The following is a 21,377-nucleotide window of genomic DNA, read 5'->3' as shown; positions in this document are numbered from 1 at the left end:
ATCTACAGAGTGGTATTTTGCTGCTGACGGGGCCGTCGGGCTGTGGAAAGACGGCCACAGTCCGTGTGCTGTCCCTGGAGATGGGCCTCAGGGTTCAGGAATGGATTAGTCCCACAAACCTAGAAGCATACAGCAGCAGTCATGGTGAGGAAACATCTGTCTGTCCACCTGTGTTATCCTTACATGTGTCAGTGGGACAGTCATCAGCATGAAGATGTTACCTGTAGAAATTCATTGAAGTCTGATGACTAAACTTCAGTGTACTGCCCTCACCTGTGCTTACTAATCAGGGTTCGTACGGGTGCTTGAAATCCTTGAAAATGCTTGAATTTTAATATTGTCTTTTAAAGGTTTGAAAAGTGCTTGAATTTCAGATGTGGTGCTTAAAAGTGCTTGAAAGTGTAACTGTACAAATAACTATTTGTGGTGAATAGTTTTCTTATCAGATAGAGAAATAAAATGAGTCTCAAAATGCAAAAAAAAAAAAAAAAAAAAAGCAAAATTTCCCCGCCTGGGCTGCCTCGCACCTCTGTCTGTTTCAACGTGTGACCCCGCCCCTCCCTCGGACAGTCGGGGATGAGTGCACTAACATACCTGTAGGTTGCTGTTTTAATGAGTGTTTGATGGAAAACGACAATGGCGGAGTTTGCGCTCTCCTGTCGCATGATAGGTGAGTCCTAGTAAATAATTTTCCAGTACGCGAACGTTACACATGCTGTTTTTTAAAATTATGATTATTTTGCTAGCTATTAAACTCACTGGAGAAATGATTGAAATGCACTGAGTGTGATGCAGTATGGCAGCGCTATTATACAGTTAGTTATGGCATGGAGATTTATGGAATATGCTGTGACCTTAGCTAATATTACTTAGCAGTAGTGTTGGTCAAGTTACTTGAAAAAAGTAGTCAGTTACTAATTACTGATTACTTCCCCCAAAAAGTAATCCCGTTACTTTACTGATTACTTATTTTCAAAAGTAATTAATTACTTAGTTACTTAGTTACTTTTTAAAAACATGATTTACAACCTGAATAGGTGATAAAGCGATAGATCTTTCAGCCCAATTCTACTTTTTCTGCATAATCCATCATACAAAATGTAATCAAATGGAAATGTGTCTTTTTAAAACTTGTTTTATTAGTTTTAATCTTTTAACTTTATGCATCAAGCAAAAATTAAATTATATGCAACATTCTCTGACTGGAAGAAATTTGTTTAACATTTAAACCTATTTTCTGCACATTCCAGCACATAAAATAAAATATGTTTTTGTGTTTACACTCACTCTTTCAAATAGATGCAAGTAAAACACAGCAGAAAATAAATAAAGTCAAAGACTAGCGGTCCTGTTGCTCTATTTTCACCTGTAAAGCAGGACTGGGGTAGGCGGAGGTTTACCCTGGTGCAGGTGTGCCGCAGCGGTCAGTGGAAGAATCCGCGAGTTTCTCTGTGAGTTTCACATTACGTCGTAGCGCACTCGCTGCTTGCCTGGAAGTTTAGGGGTTTAAAAAGAAGTTTTCTTCCCACGCACAGCGGACACTAATGTTTTTGTCACTTTTTATGGACTCAAACTCAAAGTAAGGTCAGTACTTCCACGCTTTAAACGCTGCACGCTCATACTCTCTCCACTCATATATTATCCATTGTTGATCTGCAGACAGCTGTTGTCACGAACGTCGCACTCGCTTACGTCACTGTCATGAGACATTCTCACAAAAAAATCACGGTTTTAGTAACGCAGTAACGCAGCGTTCCTAAGTGAAAGTAACGGTAATCTAATTACCGTTTTTGCAATAGTAATCCCTTACATTACTCGTTACTTGGAAAAAGTGATCAGATTACAGTAACGCGTTACAAGTAACGCATTACTGCCCATCTCTGCTTAGCAGTAGCAGTAATATGAGTTAATTTACTCAAGTGAAAGCTTTAAACATTAGCCCGTTACATAACTAGCTAACTTAAGGCTTTCTGATTAACCCTCTGGGGTTGACGGGTCAGATGTCTCAGTTTCAACTTGGGTCGAAAGTGCGGACTTCCAACTATATAGCAGTTTTTAAATTGTGTTGATAGGCCACGTAAAACCAGAGTTATGATTAAAAACTACACATGATGTTTGTTTCTGAAACAGTAAAAACGGTGTTTTCTACAGACAGCGCTAGCAAACACTCTCCGCTTGGGAGTGAAAAAAAGAAAAAGAAAAAATACTCCTTCCCTATTGGCGGAAAAATGTACCATGTCCACCAATCAAAAAATGATATGGCAACATGTGGCATTTGGTTGTTTGGGAAGAGAGAGAGAGAGCGAGTGAGCGAAAAAGAGAGAGAGAGTTTTGATACGTGGTAGATTTGTGACGTTTACAGTGTTTGGAGTCTCAAGTTAGTGTGTTGCCTTGTGTACTTAGTGTGTAGTGCAGTCGTTGTTTTGTTTTGTGTGTCAGTTCTACTAGTGAACGTCACAGTTGCTGCCTTAAAGCCACCAAAGGCAGGTTGCAGTGTAAACGCTGAGTGACACACCTGCTGTCAGACCTGCAGGTTTATCCCTGTGCTGTTCTCCTCTGTCTTATAGTGGACACAAACTATATTTTGGAGTTGCATAAATAATTTGTGTGCCTTCTTATTTGATGCAGAACACCTGATTGTTCTGTAAATAGTTTGAAATGGTTATATGAAAAACGTCTGAGCCTTGGCTGCATTTTTAGGTAAATAGTACCAGATAACTTTGTTGTTTGCAAAACTTGTGCATATTTTTTTTTTTTTAAATGTACAATTTCTATTTGCATTTCAAGTTATGAAAATGATTCGTTAGGCATGTTTGTGGTTTTTACTGTCAAATATATCACTTTTTTTCTACTCGTATATTAAATTTTGTCTGAATTTAGATAAATTGTGCTGACACATTATGTCAAAATGAGAAAATAACAGATTGGCAAGATAAACAGTTTTTAAAGGTGAAATATAGAGGCCAAATCAAAAGTAGTCAAAAACGGCCAATTACACCCTGGACCCCAGAGGGTTAAAGGCTAAAAGCAAAGTTGTCACCAAGTACTGTTTATATTTGTGTGTATTGCTGCAGCTTTTTTGAGTATTAACTTGGTGCCTTTGGGTGAAATAATGGTGATATGAGTGATCCATATGGTCACAAAGAATAGCCACTTGTTTCTGTGCTACCAAAGTTCCCCGGCTTACATTCAAAATGTGTTTATGGTCAGCACCGACACATTAAACTACTTAAACATTATAAATGTCTTCAAGCTCACACTGAGGCCTGTGGGGCACTATCAGCCACTCAGACAGTACACACATTTATATGTCTTTGTATATGAATATTTCATACTTTAAGGCTGCCTGTTAATTTAAGGGAGATGAACAAAATACATTAAATTGTACATAATAATATCATAGATGATAGATTAAATAAATAATTTTAAGTAGATGCTTGTGTATTCTTAAAGTCTTATATGTTGAATTGAACTATGTGATCTATTCAAAGCCTCCCAGTCAGTGCTGTTCTCCATGCCTGTCTGACTGTACATGATGTTATTAGCACAAACACTTTATGTGCTGGAAAAGCTTGAAAAGGGACCTTGAAAGTGCTTAAAAAGTGCTTGAATTTGACCCTGAAAAAGGTGTATGAACCCTGACTAATGCAAATTCATTTAACAAGTATAAAATAAGTCAGATCATCTCTGGATAATAACCAGTTTCTGTCTAAACTGGCACAATGAAGAAATAAATGTGTTCGGTGTGTTATTACTGTTGGAAAGCCTGTTTATTGGGGCTTACATGGGGCCTCGTTTGTTAGGAAAATACATCTATGGGTTCCAACTTAGACTTGCCAAATCTTCTCTGTCAGCCAAACGGCTTATTCTGCCCCAGGTGCCCCAGGATTGGTGCCTGATTGGTGCCTGAGTAACAGCACCTGTGAGCATGGAGTGGAGCAGTGTGTGACCAGCACAGAGGCCGGTCCCAGGCTGCTGTAGCTGTGTATGGGTCTTCCACATGCTGCCTGTGTGTTTAATAAATTGTCAGTTGTTGATATGCCTCGTTTCTTCAGACTTCCATCGTCCAATCCAATAAACTGCACTAAACAAAAGTCAATAGCAGGATAAGCTGTTTGGAATTGGCAGAGATTTGGAAACTTTTCCATGTGTGCAATCCACATACTCTGCTATCCTGCTTAACCCACAAACGTGTGTTCCTTATAACACCATCGGCACCATTTAAAGCGACATAAACAGGCTTTCCAGCTGTATCAGATTTATACAAGCATTACAACAACAAAGTAACTGACCAAAGACACATCTCCTTATTTCCTTACTTGTGTACATTTTGGCAAATGTGAGATGTACCAGATGGAGAGCAAAGTTAGACTATCTTGCTCTGCATGTGTGTTTTTATCTGCACTGAGCAAACGGCTGCTCATCAGGAAGTCTATAAATGTTAACCAGATAGCACATCATACCAAAAGTCTTGCATGCAGAGTCTGTGTTCTCATATGTGGAGGTGATTACTCCTCAGTGTGGGGGCCTAGTGACAGTGTTGTTCTTGTAACCATCCCAGTACTAACAGAAGACCACGGTGCCTACACTGTAGCATACAGGCTTCTCCTTCTCGTCTCTAATACTCTAAACTTTTACTAGAGTGGCGAATGAACGGCTTCTCCTCCAGCTCTCAGTCGTCACAGTTCCAGGATTTCCTTCTCAGAGCCAACAAATACAACTGCCTGAAGATGGCAGGTGATGGAGGAGTCACACACAGCAAGCTCATCCTAGTGGAGGTATGACACATAACGACTGCTCCAGTGTTTAGCTCAGTGTTTCACTGCTGTTCATTTCAATACGACTGTACAGCTGTGGGAAGATATTATGGTCTGTATTTCAGTTTGATTGTTGCTTCCTGTCCTCATAGCTTAGGGCTGGAAGGCAGCGTTAGAAATCCCTCGTTATTCATGGTGATGTCGAAGGCATCTGTTCTTTCAGTGGACTGCTCAGTACATGTAACATATTTAACAAAACTACTCTGGTGTGAAAACAGGGCTGCGCAATAAGACGATACATCGTATCATGTTATGCTCTGGAATTGCTTTTGTGCTGTCACACAGCACAGTTTACAGTTCACTACTGTAGGTTTTCACTGACAGTTTGCAGTGGTCACTAACAAATTGAGGAGCTCGTTCCTAAAATAGAAGTCTATAACATGGACACGGTTCAGTTATGAAAACAGAAAACTGTACAGTGCAGCTAACTGGTCCCAGTACAGACACCAACACCACAAAGCTCTTCTACCACCTAACCATGAGTCGTGTGAAAGAGTAAGGAGAGAAGTTACTAATGAGAAACAAAAAGAGCCATCAGACACTCTCAGTCAACATCAGACTCCCCGCGGTGCACCACATAACAAAGACTCACAGAGACACGAGCAGCCGTTACAACACAAACGTTACACAAACACTCGACTCTGGCACACAACGCTCAGCCAGAAACGCTTCATTCGAGTTGCATTGTTTCTTTAATGAGTGTTGGGCCAAAGTGTTTGAGGACATGTGCAGTGTAAGACATGTCTGACACGTGGACGAGTCAAACAGCAGATCGCTGTTTGAGCTCAATGCTGCACTTCAGCAGAGATGGAGACACCACAGTCGATGTCTGCAGACGGACTCGTGGAGCCCACATGGGCTCAGCCACTAAATGAAAGGTCCCATAGACAACACAGTGCTGCATATTATCCCTGGTGATCTGTGTCATGTTGTTTTCATTTTTAATGTTGTGGCTTTCTTTTACTTTAAGACAATATTGCCTAACTCGGGCAACTGTGGTTCAGGGGGCTGGGAAGCTCATCTTGTAACTGGAAGGTTGCTGGTTCGATCCCCAGCTCTGTCTGTCTTGGTTGTTGTGTCCTTGGGCAAGACACTTTACCTACCACCTACTGGTGTTGACCAGAGGGACCGATGGTGCGATATGGCAGCCTCGCCTCTGTCAGTCTGCTCCAGGGCAGCTGTGGCTACAACTGTAGCTGCCTCCACCAGTGTGTGAATGTGAGAGTGAATGAATAGTGGAACTGTAAAGCGCTATATATGCAATCCATTATTATTATTATTATTATTATTATTATTATTATTATTATTATTATTGTTATTAACTGTGGCATATAAACTATATAGTGGTGTAAAGCAGTTGTGTTTAACATGTGTACATTTATACTCACGTGTGCCTCTTCAGGATCTGCCAAACCAGTTCTACAGGCAGCCCGGAGCCCTGCATGAGATCCTGAGGTAAGACCTGATTACGGGGCTCTATGCAGTGCCATGACAACACATTTGTTAGCTTTACATGTTTTACATCATCAAACACATTTTCATGTTGGACAGAGACATCAACAAATAAATACAACCTGCACTTTTTAAATGATGATTTTATTTATTAGGGGTAAAAACTATCCAAACACATTACACACACTGTAGAGGAAGGAATCGCCCCCACTGGTTAAATCATGGATTAACTGTGATTAACCGCATTAATATGACAGCTAAGTTCAGCTTCAACATCGGGGTGTGATTATTGACAGACCTGATGAATCATAAGGTCACTGAAGTAGAACATCATCATCATCATCATCGTGCCACAATGAGAAGAACCTGCTGAAAAACAAAGTCGTTGATGTTCATCAGTTTAGAAAAGGTTACAAAGCCACTGCTGAGGCTTTTTAAACTCAGGTGAACCAGGATGAGAGCCAGTGCTGAACCTACCAGTGAGTATCTGTGCTACCAACATGAATCCAGAGCATCATGTAAACAACACAAAGACACACTGACCTTCTGACCTTCTCTACTTCTGCATCAACACTCTCACATCAAAGATCACATCTGCAGAGCTCTGTCTCAGCGTGTTCAGGGTCCAGTCTTTATCTCCCTGTAGTCACTGCAGCTCTGCACATCACCTTTGGTATTTCCTCTGCCTAAAATCTCTTCCTTTGAATATAGACAACATTGACATTGAGGTGCCCCTCATATCATTTTGACTTACTTTCTCAGTAGAGGATGTGACACTAGGGTGTGCGTGTATTGCAGTGTGTACTTGTGCTCTAGATGGAGGGCTTGTACAGACAGAGGACGGTCCCTCGTGGTGTGTCTGTGGTACTGACCACGCTGTCAGACGCACATATTGTGGTCTGTCTGTCAGGTGATCAACAACCCAGGACACGAGAGAGGCATCCACCTGCATCACTGTCAGCTTCTCACCCACGAGGGCTGGCCTGATGGTATTAAATACTCTGGAAAAGTCAAAAGTCACATCCCTCGTAGTGCTGACAGAAAGTGTGCTTTCTTTTTATTATACCTGCCGTTTTTCACAGTTCATTTGTTTTCACACAGCAAACAAGAATCTGCTTCCGTCCTTTTAATGATTTCTTTGAACATACAGTGTTGAAGGTAGGATTACAGGGTAAATACTTAGTTACACCAGTACCAGTTTACATTTAGGAAGAGGTTGGCCTGATTGAAGCCTTGCTGCATGGCAGTGCTCTGTACACCGACTGCACTGTAAAGTTTGTTTTCTGTCACCAAAGCAGTGCTGTGTGATTCCTGCTCTCAGACTCTGTCCTTGTGTGTCTTTCAGGGGTTTTGTGAGGACCAGTCAGTGCCCCCTGGTGTTCATAGTGTCAGACAGCCTGAGTGGAGACAGCAGTTCACGCTTTCTTTTTCCCAAAGACATCCAGGAGGAGCTGGGCATTAGCAGCATCAGGTTCTGGAAACTGCCACTGCAAACTGTGAAAATGATTTGATAACCAGCTGTTACATACACTTTAGTCCTAGGGATCTTCAGATCTTGGTTTCACTGAGTTTGTAGTTGTGAACATTGTGTAGTCAGAGCTCGATTTATTAAATGAGCAGCTAATTATGCATTCAGACCCTGAAATGAAACTTGGGAAGATTAACATGTGGATGCACAGTGCAATGAAATCAGACCACACGTCTCAGTGACATCTGCGCGCCCATTGCAGCAGGAAAAGGTGGGGCGGGAGGCCACCTATAGGCATCCCAGGGAGGGGCAGCAGTGAACACATGGGGGGGGGCAAACCCCAGGCCCAGACCCAGGCCCAGACCCAGCTACACACACAAAGGCCATTTGCTCAGTTACTCGGTCACTCACACTTAACCCCCCCACCCACTGATGACCCAAGACTTTGGCCCATCTGCAGACTGTGTCCCAACACCAGTCGTCCACTCAGTTACAACAGACACACAGTAAAGGGACAAGACAGACTGGTCTGGATCTGGGACAAACTGCACAAAGCAGCAGCTGCTCTCTCACCTGGAGGCCCCACCCAGTGGGCCTGTGGACACCTACGAGCCCCCGAACCGCAGACCAGACTTCCCAGTGTGGGCGAAGCAGCCAGGAAGGCGCAGACCTTTATATGCTTACTGGGAGTCTGACTCTGGAGGCATCTATGTACCAATATGAGCTCACATTAAGGCGCCACCTAGTGGCAACATTAAATATGCATACAGTTGTATGTATGTATAATCATGCAGCATACGTAAAATTACGTATGATTTTAGCTGGGGTTCCACAGGTGATACACATCAGTGTGCATAGATGTTTAGTATGTAAACCACGCAGCACTCAGTTAGCGTGCTATTGTGAAAACAACCATGTGACCACATGACTCTGCTGACCTGTGTCCACACGTGCACCGTGGCGTAGGAGAGCTTTCATCGCTGCCTGCAGCTTTAATGTTTGAATTCAGGCCTGAAAGAGTCGATCGTGACTGTGTAACATAATGTTCTCCACAAATTACACAGTGTGCATCTCAGAGAGCTGTTTGTGTTCATCTGTTTGTGTAACAGCGTTGTACATGTTTGTGTTATGATTCCATTTCACACTGACTTCTCCTGAACATCGGTGTGTGTGTGTGTGTTCCAGCTTTAATCCAGTGGCTCCAACTGCAATGATGAAGGTTCTCACTTGCATTTCAACCCAGGAGGCAGCAAAGGTGAGACGACTCTGTTCACATTCATTTGTATATGTCTCTGTTTGTTGTCTGCATTGTATCTGTGTGCTGTTCTAAGCAGAGTTGTAGAAGCGTGTGCGTCCCAGACCAGACGCTGTTGGAAACGCTGTGTTCAGGAAGCTCAGGAGATATTCGCAGTGCCATCAACAGCCTCCAGTTCTCCTGTTTGTCCACTGATAGCTGTAAGTATACAAATACATGTTAAATTTACTGGAAATGACTTTTGATCTTAATGATTCAGTTTATTCTCACTGAAACTTCTCAGGCACGTCAGTGGAAACGGGTTTATGGAGGACAAAGAAGGACAGGTCACTGTGCAGAGCTGGTTCCACAACAAGTCAAAGGAAGAAGAAGTCCAAACAGGAAGAGGAGCTTGCCATTGGAGGGAAGGATGCTTCTCTCTTCCTGTTCAGAGCACTGGGAAAGATCCTGCACTGCAAACGTTAGTCACACCCACTTCCAACTTCCTCTTCGCTGTTTTTGTCATCTTTGCAGTGGCAAGAGTAAAATGTCTGATCTTTGTCAAAACTAACACATTTATCCAAGTGAACAAACTCAGCTAATAAACACCCACTATTTTCTTTTTTATGTCTTTAACCCACTGACTCTCCCACTGAGCAGGGTGGAGCAGGGTGTAACAGCGGCTGGGAGTCACATTTTCAGTTAAGGGTCATTTAGAGGCCCCGCTGTATAATTTTAGGTAGATACTAGATCAGTCGGTGTGAGCCAGTCCTCAGTCACAACAACATTTACAAAACATTAAAATCATTTAATCAAACCCTGAGGAGATGATGAGGTCACAGCTCCTCCAAGACAGTCACTAAATAAACTATTAAATAATATGATATATTACAAAGTTATAGAATATAACAAAATAATAGATACAAAGAGTAGTAATTATCAAAATCCCAGTATGTTACACACATTAAATGTATACATTGAGGTGTATCATACTGTACCATATTTCCTCTGTAGCACATGCAGAGATAGTAAAGGGTGGGAGGTACTGTCCAGCTCTGTCCTTATCTCTGACACCACCTTAAGAAGGTCCAGCTCCATGCCCACAGTGTTACTGGCCTTGTGGATCAGTTTGAGTGTGTTGGCAGTCATGACCCTCAACCTGTGGGGTTGCCTACAGACCCGCACAGGGGCACAGGCCTTGAGGACTCGGAGACTCACCTGATCTGGTCCCGTGGACTTGCCTGAGTCTTCTCATTTGTCTCTAAACATGGTCGTGAGTGAAAGTGACAGGTGTGGGAGGGGTGTCAGGGTTTTGACAGGAGGTGCAGTGTGGAGAGGGAGTGGTGTGGCTGTGGATTGCAGGCTGACTACAGGTAACTCGGTGTGGGGCGGGAGCTGAGCGTTCACTGCAGTGTTGAAGAACACATTCAACTTGCCGGCTCTGAGCTCACGCTGTCAGCTCCTCTGCTGTTCTGTGGGATGCTGTTGGATGGCATCTGCACTAAAATAAAACAAGCATGCTGACAATGATTTTGTCCACCTGCTTATGTTCTGCCATAGTTTGTTGTTCTATTTTTAATATAATTGGTGTGGAACTCTGTGACTAACTTTAGTGAACAGTAGGGAGCTGAGAACGCAGCCCTGCAGGGATCCAGTGCTGAGTGACGGTGAGGGCCAACTCTGACTTATCTTAGATCCAAGAGCAGGTGGCAGAGGGATCTGAAGTTGGCCCAGTTCAGTAATATCTGGACCAACTGGGAGGGCTGGGGCTGTGTGGGAGGGGTGTTCTCAAACCAGGTAAAGAAGCAGGTGAGCTCCTCTGCTAGTGTGAGGCTGCGGTCGGGGGTTGGGGGGCATTGGCCTTGGAAGTTGGAGAAGGCCTGGATGCCTGTGAAGACCTGGTGGGGGTTGTTGTCTGTGAAGGAGCCCTCTGTCCTCCCCCTGCAGGCCTCCTCGGCCTGTTTGATGCCCCCTCCTCAGGTTGGCTCTGGCTGTGCTGTACAGAGAGCTGTCCCTCAGACCGAAGGCTGAGTTACAGTTCTGAGCCTGGACTTCTCTCATCATCCAGGTTTTTGGTTTGGAAAAATCTGGATAGTGTTGGTCACTGTCACATTGTCTACACAGCACAGACTGAGTGTGAAGATGAAACAGTCCTGAGGAGAGCATCATCTGGACATGTTTTAATGAGCCGGAGGGTGGAGGGGCTCCTGAGGGTGGTGTAGGCAGGGATGAGGAGCAGAGAGAGGCCTGAGATTACTGTACACATGGTCCAGTGTCCTGTCCCCTCTTGGTAGGACAGTTAACATGTTGGTGGAGTTTAGGGGCGTGCAGATTTCCAACATTATTAAAGACCCCAGCAACAATATGGACACTTGCTGGGTGCTCCCTCAGCTGTCTGCTGATGATAAGTTGGAGGTGGTTGAGTGCTGAGCTAACGTTAGCATTGGAGGGGATGTAAACTATGGTTACTATGGTAACTATGGCTACCATTAGTCCCTGACTGTCTCAAAGGTAGATAAATAGGCTTGCGCTGAATGGACATGGCCTCTAAGTCTGCTGTAAGGACACCAGTCCTGGAGTACATAAGCCCCCAACCCTTCCCTTTGTTTGGGTCCTGGTGGTGTACGGTCCGGACCGTGCTTTGAATCTTTTTTAACATTTTATTAGAAGAACTTCATGAAGTCATTGATTAAGTTTAAAGGAGAGCTTGGCTCATCAGTGCTGAAGACAAACCTGAGGTTGTTCTCGCATCAGTGATGAGTAGTACCAGGTCCTACCACAGAACAGAACAGAACAGAACAGAATAGTTCTTTATTGTCATTGTACATTTACAATGAGATTGTAGGTGCTCCACCAACTGTTCTGGAATAAAATATAAATGATAGACAGCAGGAATAAATAGCAAACAGGAGAAATATGTACAATCAAGAGGGAGATGTACAGAACGAGAGGGAGGCACACATTAATGTTTAATGTAAGAAAAAATAGATTATGCAGAACATTATGTTTCGAGGAGAAGAGGCACAGTACCGTGAAACCAGGACCTGATTCTAGCTGTGAAACACAGGAGGAGGAATATCACGAGAGGATTTTAGGATATGCGTAATCACAGAGCATTGTCTGACAGCCTGACTTTACCACTGGCTGCTTGTGACTTCAGTCACAGACCGCTCGGACTTTGCTTAATAAATCGCAAGAATCTAAATCTGCTCAGTCAGTTTGAAACATGTTATTAATGAAGAACAAGAACCGTGGTTTTCTGTGTGTAATTAGGAGAGCATGCTTTCTGTCAGTCCACCTGCTGTTTCATCTCTTTATACAGTCTTCTGCAGGAATGAGCATGTGAATACTTTTGCTGGTGCACTGTGCCTTTGATTGTTATTGACAGGAGAGAAACATGAACGTGCTGACGGAGCTGAGGGTGGTTGTGGGCGTGGTCTACCATCCCACCTGCTGCATCATCACAGAGCAGCCTTACTAGTTGACCCTGAGGTGCTGATCAGCTGTTGTATTGATTTATCTTTACTTACAGGAGCATAAACAGTCTGCTGAAGTTTCCTTTGGTCTTTTCTTTTCTTGTCAGCTGGTTGTTGAGCGTTCTCACATGTCTGGAGAGTTCTTCAGCCTGTACCTTCATCAGAACTACCTGGACTTCTTCTGTGAGGTGGAGGATGTGGAAAGAGCCAGCGAGTATCTGTCTGATGCTGACCTTCTCACTGCTGATTGGATGGTCAGTCCTAACATGATTCTTATTTCTGTGGTTGGTATTTCATATTATTGTAACATGTCAATGTGAGGAACCAGCAGCCCGATGCAGGAGCTCAGGACTGACTCTAACCAGTCCCAGTCCCTGATCCTTGGAGTCCTGGCCAGTGGGCAGTACAGAGATCAGATAGTGAGAGAGAACCCGAAGATGTGCTCATCTCTGTGCTGTGTGCTGAGTTCAAAAGTGAACTAAATGAATGAATAACATGGTGCTGGTGAGGATGGTGGCCGTTAGTTGGCGTCCTCCTCATTTTTGCATTTTTCGTATGTTTTTAACACTATTTTTTTTTTAGTCATTTGGAAACGTGATGCACTGATCACCTACGACAGACAGACTCTTAGACAGCCCACAGCGTTCACAATCTGGGACCACACCAGCAGACTGGAATGGAGGCTTGTCTTGGCTACGTGATTGGAAATGACGCCTGGAGAACAGGGGAAGAGCCTGATGGCTGATGAACAGACAGCACTTCCCAGCATTCTTCTAGCTAAAGTCCAAACTTTGGAAAACAAGTTGGATGTCTTTATTTTTACAGAGACATGGCTTATTTCCTCAGTCCCTGCCTTGGCTTTTGTTCCTGCGGGCCTCTCCACTCACTGCGAGGACAGGAAGGTGTGGGGGACGTGGAGAGGAGTATGCACGTGTGCACAATGACCAAGCGATGGTGTTTGGATGTACAGTTTGATCTTGGACACTTGACCAGAGAGTTTACAGCTGTGTTCTGTACTGCTGTTTATATTCCCTCCCACGCCGACACAACGCTGCCACGTGACGAGCTGCATGATGTCATCGACCGGCAGGAAGCACTACACCCTAAAGGGGCTTTCACTGTGACGGGCGACTTCAACAAAGCCAAACTAAAGAAAGTTCTGCCAGTGTTCTCCCAGCAGGTAGATGTTCCATCGCTCAGCCATAACATCCTGATTGTGTTCCCACGCACCTACAAAGGAAGCTCCGGGCCAGATAACACCGTGCTTTCAAAGCATGCGCTCATGAACTGGCAGCTGTCTTCACAGACATATCACTGCTTTTGTCTGTAGTCCCCTCATTTGATGGACCATCATCCCCAAGAAACCTAATGTGAGCTATCGCCCAGTAGCGCTCGCCGCCATCATTATGAGGTGCTTTGAACGTATAGTCAAAGCTCACATCTTCACTCTCCGCTACACTCAGTCCTTTAAAGTTTGCCTACAGGCCAAACAGATCAGTCGCTCTGCACACGGCCCTCTCCCACCTGGACCATAAGAACACACATGCTGTTTATTGGCTACAGCTCTGCTTTCAGTACTATGATTTCATCCAGGCTCAGCATCAAACTTTGGAATCTGCACATCAATGACTCCTTATGCACCTGGATCCTGGACTTCCTGACAGACAGATCACGGATCGGCAGTGCCACATCTTCTCCTACCAGAAGCTTCTTGTTGACTTATGGCTAACCTGACAATCAGCCCTGTGTGCGGCCACACACCAGGTGGAGATGAGTGTGCTTACAGAGCAGAGGTGAGTGCCCTGGCATCGTGGTGTCAGGACAACAACCTGCTGCTCAACGTCAGCAAGACCAAGGAGCTCATTGTGGACTACAGAAAACTGCAGGGTGGAGGGCACACCCCCATTTACACTGAGGGGACAGAGGTGGAGAGAGTCGGATGGTTCCTGGGGATTAACATGAGTGAGGATCTGACCATATCACATCACGTGGATGTGGTCACAAAAACAGTGAAAGAGCAGTTGTTGTTTCTGCGTCGGCTGAGATTTAGCATGGTCTCCAGAGTACACACCAACTTCTGTCGATGCACCAGCAAAGTATTCTGTCTGGCTGTATCAGGACCTGTTATGGCAGCTGTAACACTCTGGACCACAAAGCTCTATGGAGGGTGCTCAGATCAGTGCTGTATTTCACCAGGTCTGAGCTACCAGCCATCCAGGACCTCTGCAGGCAGCGCTGTGGGAGGAAGGCCCAATAGATCCTTTTTGATCCCAGCCACCCAAACCATCCACCTGCTGTCAGGCAGGAGCTACAGGAGAATCCACACCAGCAGATTCAGGGACCATCTCTACCCACAAGCCATCAGGCTCCATACACTCTGCAGGTTCACAGTTTGGGCAGCGGTTTGATCCCTCTATCGTCTCTGCTGGAGTTTAACTGTGAACATCTTGGGTCCAATAATCTGGACTGTTCATATTACAGAAAACCACGGGAAGAACCCATATCTCTTCACCTAAAGGCCCTTTTCCTAGAGTAACTACTCGATCGACTCGGCATGGTTCACCACATTCTTCAGGGTTTTCCATTAGGTCACTGTACCTGTTACCAGGTCTTTTTTTAGAACCTGAGCAGGTAGTAAAATGTGACATCATCAGACTGCATGCCACTGATTGGCTGGTCAGTAGCGTCAGTTGACGAGTAATGAGAACCTCTCGTTTACAAAAATTAAAACTGCCCGAGTTTTAATTTTTTCCCGAGTGTGACGAAACCCACAGACTGAGCAGCAGGTGTATCCTTGATTCAACGTTCACCTTTTTTGTAGCGTTCGTGTTCCATATTAATTCCATTGCAGGACGCTTGGACACGTTGCCATGACGACAACCACACAACCTGAAAGTCGGCAGAGTGCGACTCTGACTGCAGAAAGATAAAGGCTGTAAAGAAGCTTTGTAACCTCACTAAATGCTGTCTGGATGATTTTATGGCCTCAGCTGGTTAATTTGTATTAAACACAACACAAAGTTAGTTAGAAGAAGTAAATTAGTTTAGTAATTTACTTCAGAAAGATAGACATGCCAAGGAGCAAACACTGGTCCTCAGGTCCATCCTTTGGTTCTCACATTATGTTTTAAAACACCAAGAGGATGATGGTGATGGTAAAAAGCACACAACCAACAGGCGAGGTCACAATGGCAAATCCAACCTCCCCTAACCCTCAGTAAGAGGGGATTACACCTGCTCTCAGGTCCAAGAGTGGAAACTGTTCTGTTTTTGTTGCTACAGCAGAGCTGTAAGTAATCTGTAGTGTACTGGTGAACTGTCTTTATTTGTATTGGTATGCTGTATCTGTGTCACCTGTATGAATGGCTGTCTATACTGTTTCCAGAATCGCAGCGTTTTGGGGGATTATGGGTCTTCAGTGGCCACGAGAGGCCTCCTTCACTCCAACTCTCAGCAGGCGTCTGTTGGCTTTAGAGCCCTGCACAAACCCAGCTGGCTGCTCGTCAACAAGAAGGTGAGTGACTGAGATCAGATGGTCACAGCATCAGTGGAGCTCAGCTGTTCTCTGCAGGACTAAACTCATTCACCATGAAACATTTAGTGTTACTTTATTATCTGTGACATTTCAAATGAGTAGCATGAATTTACACTGGACTGTCTTCATGAAATGTATTCTGTAGTTATCAGTAACTAGTTCAACATCTACTCCCAAACTTCACTCACTCATCAGCTTCTTTTTGTGCTGTGACTTTTCTCATTTCTAACTTTTGTACTATTTAAACGATTCAGCTTGTGTCAGTAAAATCTGTCAGAGTATTTTCATGGAGGTTCATGACGCGACTCTAAATGCTTCTACATGTTTTCAGCTATAGGCACCATTCAAAGTTGATACAAGACAGTGTTCCAGTTTAAGTTTGTGCTTCATGTCAGCTTTAGTCAGAGATTATAATGAGTGTGTGTTGGAATTTGGCACTTACAGTAGGAGAAATGATAGAGTTCATCCTTCCTCTTCATCTGCTGCTGAGCCCATATTTTGCAGCCGTAATTTTACCCACAATTCATAGATCCACAGCTCTTCTTTCAAATAGCTCGTCTCTCCAAACTAACAAATGTAAACATTTTGATGAAAGTGCATCCAAGCAGGAGGAGTACGTTCTAACTGAATCATAGGGAGACATATTTTAGTCTGTCTGAACAGCAGGGCAGACCCTGTTTTTGTTTAAAGTCCTCTGATGATCACATTTTTGACATCAGGAACATAACAAACATACGTTTGTGTAGAACTTCTTGGGAATCAGTTTAAAAACCATTGGTTAGTGTCCTGGATTTAGAAGCAGTCCATTGATGGCTGCACCAGGCTCAGTAAGAGGGATTTGTCACAGAGTAACATGATGTCAGCCATCACTGCAGCTCAGCTCAAAGCTGTTGGTAGGAATGGGAACAATAAACCATCCAAACCATATCTGGCCCTGTGTGGAAAAGTATTTGCCCCCCATTTGCCCAAAGACCACAGTGACAACGAAACGTCTGGAAAAATATTCTGAAGAGTTCAATTTATTTTGAAAGGTTTGAGTTACAGCTGGTGTAGCACTAACATGGCATTTCATAAAAACATCATCACACCAGTCAAACATGGTGGCGGTGTGCTTTGCTGCTTCAGGACCGGCATGACTTACTGTAATTAATGAAACATGAAATCTGCTCTCTACCAGATAGACTCGGGTTATTCCCCAAAACAGTCAGAAACAAACCAGCAGGTTCACCTCTGAATGACTGACGAAGACACTCCAGGACCTTCAGTTTTTTTTAAAAAGGCCTAAATCCCATCAACATGAACCTAAACAGGCTGTTCATGCTTAACAACCCTCCAATGTGGCTGAATTCAAACGATTCTGTAAAGAACAGTTGGCCTAAACTTCTCCACATCAGTGCGAAAGACTCACTGTGACTTATCATAAAGGCTTGATGGCAGCTCTTGCTGCAGTCTGTCTAGTGGGACGACTGCCAGTGAAGATGCTATTAAGCCCAGTATCTGCAGGTGTCCTCTGAGTGGGAGAAATTTAGAGAGCTTGCTATGAAGGAGATGGTCTGGGTTAGCTCCAGGACACTCTTTGGTAGTTCATTGTCAGAACCAGAGCCATCAGGTAATCCACGCCCTGGTGTGCTCTCTTTTCACCACCATGACCTTAGATGCTGAATACGAGCGGCGTTGGTCTGCTCTCGGGTTGTTTCTTGTATCGCTCTCTTTGATAACAAGGAGGATATTTGTTGGTGCAGAGTTCCTTCCAGTTCTCCTCTAGAAAGGGAGAAAACCACTATGTTAAATTAATGGAGGGGTGATTACAGATTGTAAGTGGGAGGTCCTCCCAACCCACTGGAGTGCAACATGATCCTACCGTCTCTGTATTCTTGGTGAGAGATGACCCAATGCCACAGTAGAAGGTGTTTGGCTCCCTCTTGTGGCGGAGCGGGGTGTTGCAGTCCAGGGGATGTGCAGCCTATGCAGGCATGGGCGGCACATGTTTGACCAGATGTCATGTGGCTGGACACCGCTGAGGCACTTCTCTTGTAGGAGATGCTAGGTCGTCCTCTTCCTCTGGGGGACCCTGAGTGGCAGTAGATGGGATGTGTTTTCTAGGCAAGTGGGTTTTGGATACTGTGATCCTGTCTGACTTCGGGCTGCTACCTGTGGAGCTGGCTGCAGGGGATTTTAAATGTCAGCATGCTGGCTGGTGCCCAGTGACCTGGACAGACATGCAGCGAGTGGGTGGAGGTGTGGGCACGGCCTGGGTCCATGAAGGCACAGCTGCACGGCGTCTCCCTCTTTCTTTTTCACTTCACGGTGCCGTGGCAACGGTGGTCCCAAAAAGGCCAGCGCCTGGATGCACTCATCAGAGATGTCACAGTTTTCCTTTTTCAAGAACAACGACAAATTCAGCCGCCTTACCCTCGCTTCAGGACGATGGTGCTGAAAGCCCTCTGTGGCTGCTGCAGTGAGGTGGAGACGTAATGGAGCCCAGCTCTTCCCAAAGCTCACTGCCATCAGTTGAGCAGAATTTGTGGTCCCTCAAATCTGTCAGTCCATGTACAGTTTTCAGTTGGACAGTTTGGCTTCACCCACCAAACACTCGCTCCCTTACAGTCCTGCAATGGCTCTCTCTGAAACAACCTCTCAGCCACACACAGCTTCAATTCCCTGTAAAGTTTGGAACGTCATAGTCATGTTTCTAATTCGGATCATTGCTCCTGTACAATAAGAGTGTATTTTTTAGGTGATGCAGTTCGATGCAAATCATTCCAAACTGCAGATAGTGACCAGTGATAGTGTGTTAACTCTGCTGTTGTCCCTGGCAGCACTGGGAGAACTGTGTGGCTGCCCAGTCCTTGTTCCGGAGCTTTTGCCTGACTCCGGTCAGCCTGCAGACTGAGCTGCTTCCATACTTGGCCAAACTCACCAACCCTATGAGGAACCAAGGTAAGGCCCATGGGTACACGGGGGGTACTTTCAGGGAAAACCTGTTTTATTAAGGAGTGGAGTTTGCAGACAGATGGTCGTTTGTGCCAACAAAATGAGCTGTTGTCACTGATGTCACAGCATCTCAGTAGAAGTGTGACTCTGCAGCATCACTCAGAGGATCCAAACAATACTGACAGCGCTCCAGTTGTTCCACAGTTTGTCAGGTTCCAGTTTTAAAATGGATTAAATTCACTCACAGTTTCAAGCACGTTTCTCTTTATCATACGTGCTGTGCAGAATGATGGAATAAGGCTGGAACATGAGAAAATGTGCAACACATGAAGTGCTGTCAATATTTTCCAGAGCATAGCAGTGACACATGTAGTGTAATAGTAGTGACACAGCGTTAGTCAAACCTGGGTCCTGTTTTCACTGGAACCTTTCAGTATAACGCTTCAGTTTAACAATAACTGAAGGAACTTCACAGTATTGTTACCTGAGCACGTTGACAGTGAACAAATATCCTTCCTGGGATGTTGTTCGATCTTTTTAACCAGCTGCTTAAAGCCCTGCTTTACATCCGTGCCACTGCTCAGTTCCAGTCATAGAGAGGTGCAGCAGTGATGTTCAGCTGGGCTGGTTGTAGTTTTTGCCTTAAAGGGCAAAGCAGGCTTGTTGTTTCCACCTTTACAAAGACGGCTCTCGTTTCTAAAGTGTTGTTGTTTCTGGAGCAACTCCACTGTTAGCTGTTAGCTCATCAGCTCACTGCTCTCAGACACTGCTGGGCTGGTGTGCTGAGCACCTTTAATACATCACATCACTGTATCCATAACTCAATATGATTTATTTAATTGTTTTTGTGACTCGTGTAAAAATGATTACTGATGTTCTCACAGAGTGCACAGTGTGACACAGACAGCACAGCTGTGTAGACCCCTTACAGAGCTGTTTGACACAGCGGAGTCAGTCTGTGGCAGGCTGAGCATCGTCACTGTGAGAATGACATGTTGACTCAGTCATAGTTGTTGCAGTGAATTTAGGTATCACTCACATACCTGACATAATGTTAATGAGCCTTTGTGCCGTCACACTGAGCACAGCTGTGTGGACTCATGCCCATGTCTGTGCTGCTCTGTTCCTACAGACCAAATAACATTTATCCAGGATGTGGGGCAGATGTCACTGAGAAGATTCTCCAGCAGGTACCACACACTATTGTTTACTGTCAAATAGAATAGAACCGAACAGAATGTCTTTATTGTCACTATACAGTTGTAGGGGAGCAGGTAGAACAGGAGTAATTAGACTGAGGGTTGGATGACTGTTTTCTTCTTTTCCAGCTGTCTATTCCTCGGTGACTGTTTGGTCCTTGTTGCTGGTGCTGTTCTTCCTTTAGTTTCCTGGAACATGTCTGTAGGTTGGACGTGGTGCGCTTGTTTTATCAGCTCTGTTTGTGTAGCTACAACAAGCTGAGGTCATCATAACTGTGATGAGCTGTGATGAGACGGAAGAACAAGTGTTTCTGTTTTGCTGTTTTTTTTTAACAAAGTAACAATGTATTCTGACAAAACAATAATGCTAACAGAACTTTGTTATGTCAGTACTACTACAGCTACTGTAGCTACAGTATTCATATTTGCTATTGTTACAAACGTACATGTTTTAAGAGTTTTCTTCTTTTGTTTCTTTAAAGTTCTGGTTGTGCTCCTGTTGGCTGTTACTGTGGATACTTTAACACATCATAGTGGTGTCCTGCGTCAGTGACCTTACGTTTTAACCTGATCTTTGACCTCTGACCTTTGGTTTGTTCTTGTGTGTCCAGATTAAAACCAGAGGCTCTGACAGACAAAGAATCAGGCGAGCTGGAAATGGACAGTGAGGAGGAGGAGAAGGAGGTGAAAGAGGCAGGTGGTGCTGAGGAGGGTCTGCCAGCCAGCCAACCCCAGCCCACCTTAAATCAAGTCCTCCTAGAGGACGAAGACCTGATCATAGAGGAATACATCAGTGACTGAGCCCTCTGTACTGTATCCACTGATACGTTTGTGTGTTCTAGAGGAAGTTCTCTGCTTTGTGAATAAGTTGTTAAAGTTGGTACTTTTCTAAGTCACAAACCCACCGTGGCCCCAAGCGTGACTCCCAGCAGACCCAGCTCCTTCCACAGTCTGTTGATGAGTATTTCTGCCTCTGGGGTATCATCATCTGCACAAACGTTTGTCCCACAGAGCCTGCATGTCATCCTGTAGTTTTACACAGGCTGATAATCCTGAGGATCATTCATCTTTAGAATAATTCTAAAAATCTCTCCAAGTGAAGCTAAATTATTTGGTTCTGTCAGTTAAACTTATTATTTATTGGTTTTGCTGAGTGACTGTTCACCCTGGGCTAACCTGACTGTTCAGGACCAATGACTGTTCCCCATTACAGTCTGTGTTTAGTAAAGGATCAAGTGTATGAATAAATGTAAGAAAATGAA

General features: G+C 44.5%; 1 protein-coding gene across 4 annotated transcripts in view; it reads left to right on the top strand.

The window, feature by feature from the left end:
* rad17 (RAD17 checkpoint clamp loader component) overlaps positions 1-21,377 on the top strand; it is a 26,474-nt gene extending 5,097 nt beyond the window's left edge. For all 4 annotated transcript variants that reach the window (XM_005461830.4, XM_013265247.2, XM_003457042.5 and 1 more), the window contains 13 exons: positions 9-144; positions 4,642-4,778; positions 6,220-6,272; positions 7,615-7,740; positions 8,923-8,992; positions 9,072-9,192; positions 9,276-9,452; positions 12,360-12,463; positions 12,555-12,701; positions 15,833-15,961; positions 18,802-18,922; positions 20,049-20,106; positions 20,727-21,377. In XM_005461830.4, coding sequence (XP_005461887.1) covers positions 9-144; positions 4,642-4,778; positions 6,220-6,272; positions 7,615-7,740; positions 8,923-8,992; positions 9,072-9,192; positions 9,276-9,452; positions 12,360-12,463; positions 12,555-12,701; positions 15,833-15,961; positions 18,802-18,922; positions 20,049-20,106; positions 20,727-20,916 — 1,569 coding nt within the window. In that variant the 3' untranslated portion in view covers positions 20,917-21,377. The remainder of the gene's footprint in view (positions 1-8; positions 145-4,641; positions 4,779-6,219; positions 6,273-7,614; positions 7,741-8,922; positions 8,993-9,071; positions 9,193-9,275; positions 9,453-12,359; positions 12,464-12,554; positions 12,702-15,832; positions 15,962-18,801; positions 18,923-20,048; positions 20,107-20,726) is intronic.

The sequence above is a fragment of the Oreochromis niloticus genome, linkage group LG12 (assembly GCF_001858045.2).
Source record: "Oreochromis niloticus isolate F11D_XX linkage group LG12, O_niloticus_UMD_NMBU, whole genome shotgun sequence".
In the NCBI taxonomy this organism is placed as follows: domain Eukaryota; kingdom Metazoa; phylum Chordata; class Actinopteri; order Cichliformes; family Cichlidae; genus Oreochromis; species Oreochromis niloticus.
The sequence above is the reverse complement of the archived record's forward strand: the minus strand, read 5'-3'. Positions and strand labels throughout refer to the sequence as shown.